Raw genomic sequence first — 5,916 nt, 5'->3', positions numbered from 1 at the left:
TGGCAACCAACTATTTGCATAAAACATTCTAAAGTTCTTATATTTAAAACTTAAATAAGATTTTAATTCAATTCTCTACTAATACGGCACCTCATAGGAGGCCCATGTACCTGCAACTAATATTCCTAAATACAATATCCAACCAATAACTTATACTTGCAGAGTGAAATTTCAATAATAAATTTACAATCTAATCTCAACTTAATTCAATTAAAAAATTTATGATTAATCAATTTTAAAATATAAATATAAACAGTAAAGCGGGAGATGAAACACAGACATACCTGCAAACACAATGAGGAGTCAAAGGAGATAAAGAAGAATGAGGAGAAGGAATAGGATGGAGGAGACGAGGAAGATTAAATTTGAGGGAATAAATATAATTTTATGAAACTTGAATTCATCGAAATAGCAGCTGAGTAGAATAAAAAGGCTCTCTAGAAAGATGACAATTTTCTATTCTTAAAGCAAACATCGGCAGCAGTAGTGATGGTCGAAAAGTGTAATTTTTATATAAAAAAAAAAAAAAACCCTACAAGAGTGTCATTTTAGTCTTGTTATGTGGTTAAGCATTCCCCTTTAGTTAATGCAACTTTTCCAAGAATCTTGAGCAAGTTGAATTCTCAAAGAAACCAAATTTCAGGCAAATAGTTGTGACTGTGTTTATTCATAATCACAAATAATTGTAAAACAGAAGCAGCACTAAAAAAATGGTGATCGAGAAAACAGATTATTTTACAGAACAAATTCACGTCTTAGACTTATGTAAGAACTTGCAAAGAATACTTCTTAAGCAGACAACCAAAGAAACATGAAAAATTTGAAAAGTTTTCGTTTCTTGTCTCCTTAACAAGTGTACTATGCCAATTCCTTACTATTAAAACAGAACACAACAACAAAAGGCTAAACATTAAACAAGAAATTGCCCCAAATTATGATAGTGCCAAACAGAGTATCACCTATTGAATTTGAAGATGTTCATCTTCATCACCAAGAATACTATGCAGAGAAAGAGTAGAACAAAAACTAATAACTTTGTGAAACTTGTTCACCGGAGATGGCAATTGAGGCACCCTCCTCCAGCTACATCTCCCAGAATCAGCGTCAATCTCACAAACACAAGAAGGATAAACACTGTGATAATCCTCATTGAAAACATATACAAGATCATCCAACCCTACACACTTGAGGCTCGCGAACTCGTCGTCCTCGTCGCCATCAAACAAGGCATAGAGCAGTTCACGCGGCATTGCCCCAATCTCAGAGACCTCCATGGTTCCCTCGTCGACCTTCCAGAGGTTAAAGGAACACCCTCCTTGCGGGGAATTGCAAACGCCAGCAAGAAGGAGATGTTTGCTACATGGAATCAAGAAGCAGAAAGCGACGCCCAGGTGAGGCCTAAGCGTCTGAACATCACTCCAAATCCGTTGCTTGAGATCGAAGGAAGCAACAAAACAAGAATATATCCCATAGACATAGAATCTCCCTTTGAACATGGCGGAGGACAATGAAGAAGAAGAGTTTCCAGATCTGAAATCTGCAGGTAAAGGAGGACTAAGCTCCCATGTCCCCTGAACCGGGTCGTAAATCTCAACGTCCAAACGGTCTTCAATGTCAACAAGGTTTTCGAAGAACTTGACTCCGCCAACGACAATGAACTTAGGGTGCGGGCCATGGTCATTGAAAACGCCCAAGAGAGGGTTGATTCTTGAAAAGTAGAGTGGTGACGTGGCATGCCAGCGGGTGGGACGGAGGATGCGGGTGTAACAGAATTCGGGGATGGATATGAAGAAGAAACCTTAGGTTGGTTTTGGTGGTTGTTGGTTGTTGTTGATGTGGTTGGGAAGGTTGGGAGGAGGAACCAAGAATTGGAGGTTGGGTCAAAGGCGAAGGACTGGTTGTTCTTTGAGGAGATGTTATGGATTCCATGGAGGAAGAACCATGGCTTCTTGTTGTTGTTGTGGTTGTTGGAGAAGGAGACAGAGGAGATTATGGAGTGCCATTGCTTGCAGACTGTGGAAGAACGGATTAAGGTTGGGATTGGGAGGAAAGAGAGGATTAGTTCTATGAGGTCTGTGCTTAGATGGTTGAGCTCTGTCATGGATCAGGGAGGAGGAGGAAGAAGAACTCAACAGAAAGAGAGAGAGGGGAAGTGGGGATAGATGGATATGGTGGTTGTGAAAATTCACATGATGAAAACTAAATTCCATATAAAAAGTAAAGCACTAACCTCAGGAAATATTCTCATTTTTTTATCAGAAATAATTTATACTTATCTATCTACACCAATATATAAAGTTATTATCGGAGTTTAGTGTTTAACTTTTGTAAACATAATTTCTCTTTAAATAATTCATTTTACGAATTAAATTTATGAACAAAATAATAATAATATATTTTTATCTTTTATTAAAAAAAGCCATTACCCCATAAAATTAAATAAGTAGTGCTGCAATGCAATTTTGAGAGAATTAAATAATTATTATTGTTGTTATTCTTTATTGCAACTTGTTATTTTTGGTTCTGACATGCATTTATTGAAAAATTTGAGAATTTAATAAATTAATAATCACATTGTTACGAAAGAATAAAAACAAAATTATCTAACTAAAAGGCTAATACAACTTTTAGGCCAATTTCATATTTTTCATTGCCAAACACAATTCTTATGCCAACTCTATTAGCAGATGTCATGATAATATAAGTAGTTGATACTTTGTCTTAGTTGATAATACAACTTTTATTTGTTGAGTATTAATTTTAATTTTTAAAAGAAAATTCAAAAGATACTGTACTCTTTATCTTATTCCATTTTTATATTCAAAATTTGTATTTTTTCTTCTATAACTATAGATGGAGTATAACTGTTCAATGTCTCAATATGTTTCTTATATAAATCATCTTCAAACAATATATAAAGTCAATATTATAATTTATTGTTCAACTTCTAAAAAAATCATTTGTCTTCAAAAAATTCATTTTATAAAATAAATTTAATGGATAAAATAGTAATAAGAATTTTTTTTAAATATTTTATCTTCATCCTATAATATATAATATTTATTCAAAATATTTTCGTAATGAATAAATTTAAAGATATATTATTGCACACTACTATATAAAACGCCTAATAACAAACAAGATTATGAATTTCATAATAAATAATTAACAAATAATTTTTTTTTAAATTGACAATACATTCATAAGAATAATAATAGTAATTTTGTAATAAAATTAATTTTTTTATATTTTATATATTTAATTAAAAATAACATTTTAATATAAAATTTTTCTAATATTATAAAAACTTTATGACATAATAATTGATAATGAATAAAATATCTATATTATAAAAACTTTATGACATAATAATTAAAGAATGCAATACATGGGAATAGCTGGTATAGAGCAAGAATAGTTGTTGAAAATGATGGAAGTGGCAACGAATGAAAAAAATAATGGAATATTAGATAACAGTTTATAATGGACTTTGATACGTCGAGACCAAGTAATATATATATATATATATCATCATTGGAAGAATTTGAAATAAAATTTTGGGGCCAGATAGATGATAATTGTCAAGATACTTTTGATATGGATCATTTAAGATAAATTTGTCTAACCTTATCTCTCTGATTTGGGTGATATTGTCAAATTTAAAGTTGTTTTCCAGGATTTCGTTCCAAAAAATTAAGGTCAAACTCATCAGATGTAACTTTTGAACTTTTGAAAGCTGTATCTTACTTTTTTCGTGATTCATTAAAGTAGAAGAACTATCTACAGGTGTTGATATTGTAAAAGTTATATGTTCTCCTTTTTAAATATTAGTCTTCTTCTTAAAAAATGTATCAATTCTTTGATTTTTCATTATTATTTTATATAAAAATTTGAATATATCTTGTAAATATGTAAAGAAGTTAGAATGACAAATACTAATAATATTAATACTTATTGAATATTCTATTATTTTTATCATATAAAAAATTAAATTAAATAAATAATAAAATATAAAATAATATTAAATTAAATAAATAAAAATATCTAATTTTTTATATTTGAACTTAAAGATAGAAGGAGTGTTGCTTATTGAACTTATTGGGTACTTTAAGTCATAATAAAATATTTAAACCAATTGAATTATTTTTTATCTTTTGAAAAAGTACTACTAATTTTTTTATAAAAAGTTTGGGGGGCATGACCCCCTTGTCTGAACTAAACTCCATCCCTGTGTGTCATGTTGATATTCGAATTGTTCTTGGTAATTTTTCTTGTTTGATTTTAAAAATTTTAAGTTTGGTGTCTTTTAGTTGTTTTTCTTTTAATTTTCAAAAATTAGTGTCATTTCATCCTAAATTTTTAGGTTTGGTGTCTCTTAGTTGTTTTTATTTTTCTTAAAAATTCAAAAATCCAAAAAAAATCTCCTTTATCTTTATTTAAATTTTCGAAATCTTTACCATCTTTTCTTATCTTAATTTAAAAATTTTAAGTTTTGTGTTTTTTGGTTAGTAAAGTTTAAATTTTGAATTTCAAATCTTTTTCAAATCTTTATCTTATCTTATCTTTTTTTAAAATTCAAAAAATCCTATCTTATCTTATTTTAAATTCAAATTTTAAAATTCAATTTCAAAATTTAAAATTCAATTTTCAAATTTCAAAATCAAATCTTTTTCAAAATTCAAATTTCAAATCTTATCTTTCCAAATATTTTTCAAATCTATATCATAACTTTTTACTTTGAATCCTTGGTATCCTATCCTCTTTTAAAAACTTTAAATTTTCAATTCTTATCTTTTTAAATCTTTACTATCTTTTAAAATTGATTTTCAAAATCTTTAAAATTTAAATCTTATCTCTTTCTTAATCTTTTTAAAATCTTTATCTTATCTTTTTTTTTAAACTTACTTATCTTATCTTCTTTTTAAATTTAAAACTTCTAATTTTTAATTCTCTTCTTTCTTTTAAAATTGAATTTCAAAATCAAATCTTTTATTTTTAATTCTTGTTTATTAGTTACTTACTTGTTTTACTTTACTCTCTTTCTTTTTTTTCAAAACCTCCTAACTACTTTCTCTTTTTTTCTTTTTTTTTCAAAAATTTCATCATTATTCCCCTTTCTATTTTCGAAAATATCTCCTTGAAGAACTGAAGATTGATGGTTTAGAAGTTATAATAAATTTTCGTTGCAAGTATAGTTTCTAAACAAAGCAATCAACCTTTCTTACAAATGTTTGGTTGTCACAAGTAACAAACCCAATAAAATTTATAAACCGAAGTATTCAAGTCTCTGGTCGTCTTCTCAAGGAATTGCAGGGAGGTATGTTTTATTATTGGTTATGAAAAATAGTGTTTTGGGTTTTAAAAAGGTTTTTGAGCAAGAGAAATAAATTGTAGAAATTAATAAATTAATAATGAAAAAATCTCTTGGTAATGTATGAAAACTGGAAGTCCTGTCCTAGTTATCCTTATCAATGGTTATGAGAATTATACTTTTGCTCCCACTAAGTTAACCTCTAACTATGAAGGTCAATTAAGTGGACAAATTAATTTAACACCTAAAGTCCTAGTCAACTCCTTAAGGAAAGACTAGAGTTATAGGAATCTAAATTAATCAACAAAAATAATAATTATCAATCACGATGAGTTTGACAACTCAAGAGTCACCAATTAATCAACCAAAGCCAATAGTAAATAATCTAAATTATAAATAAGGAAAAAAAACAATCATGAGTCTGAAATACCTCAAATTATATTAATTAAGAAAATCATAATATGCATGGTCCATAAACAAATAAAAGAGAAAACAAATAAGAAGAACATTGAACCTGAGATGAAGAAGAAATATTCCTAATCCTAAGAGAGAGGAGAGAACCTCTCTCTAAAAACTACATCTAAAACTATCTAAGAATGTATGTT

At 28.5% G+C, this 5,916-nt stretch overlaps 1 protein-coding gene across 1 annotated transcript; it reads right to left on the bottom strand.

Moving 5' to 3' along the window:
- Nucleotides 1-637: 637 nt before the first annotated feature.
- Nucleotides 638-2,208, bottom strand: LOC107484339 (F-box/kelch-repeat protein At3g24760-like). Its single transcript, XM_016104939.3, has 2 exons — nucleotides 1,841-2,208; nucleotides 638-1,629 (listed from the first exon to the last, which is right to left on the bottom strand). Exons 1-2 carry the CDS (start codon nucleotides 1,927-1,929, stop codon nucleotides 960-962), a joined length of 759 nt encoding a protein of 252 aa, XP_015960425.1. The 5' UTR covers nucleotides 1,930-2,208; the 3' UTR covers nucleotides 638-959.
- Nucleotides 2,209-5,916: the final 3,708 nt, after the last annotated feature.

Source organism: Arachis duranensis, chromosome 4 (genome assembly GCF_000817695.3).
Source record: "Arachis duranensis cultivar V14167 chromosome 4, aradu.V14167.gnm2.J7QH, whole genome shotgun sequence".
In the NCBI taxonomy this organism is placed as follows: domain Eukaryota; kingdom Viridiplantae; phylum Streptophyta; class Magnoliopsida; order Fabales; family Fabaceae; genus Arachis; species Arachis duranensis.
This window is presented reverse-complemented; position numbering and strand designations above follow the sequence as displayed.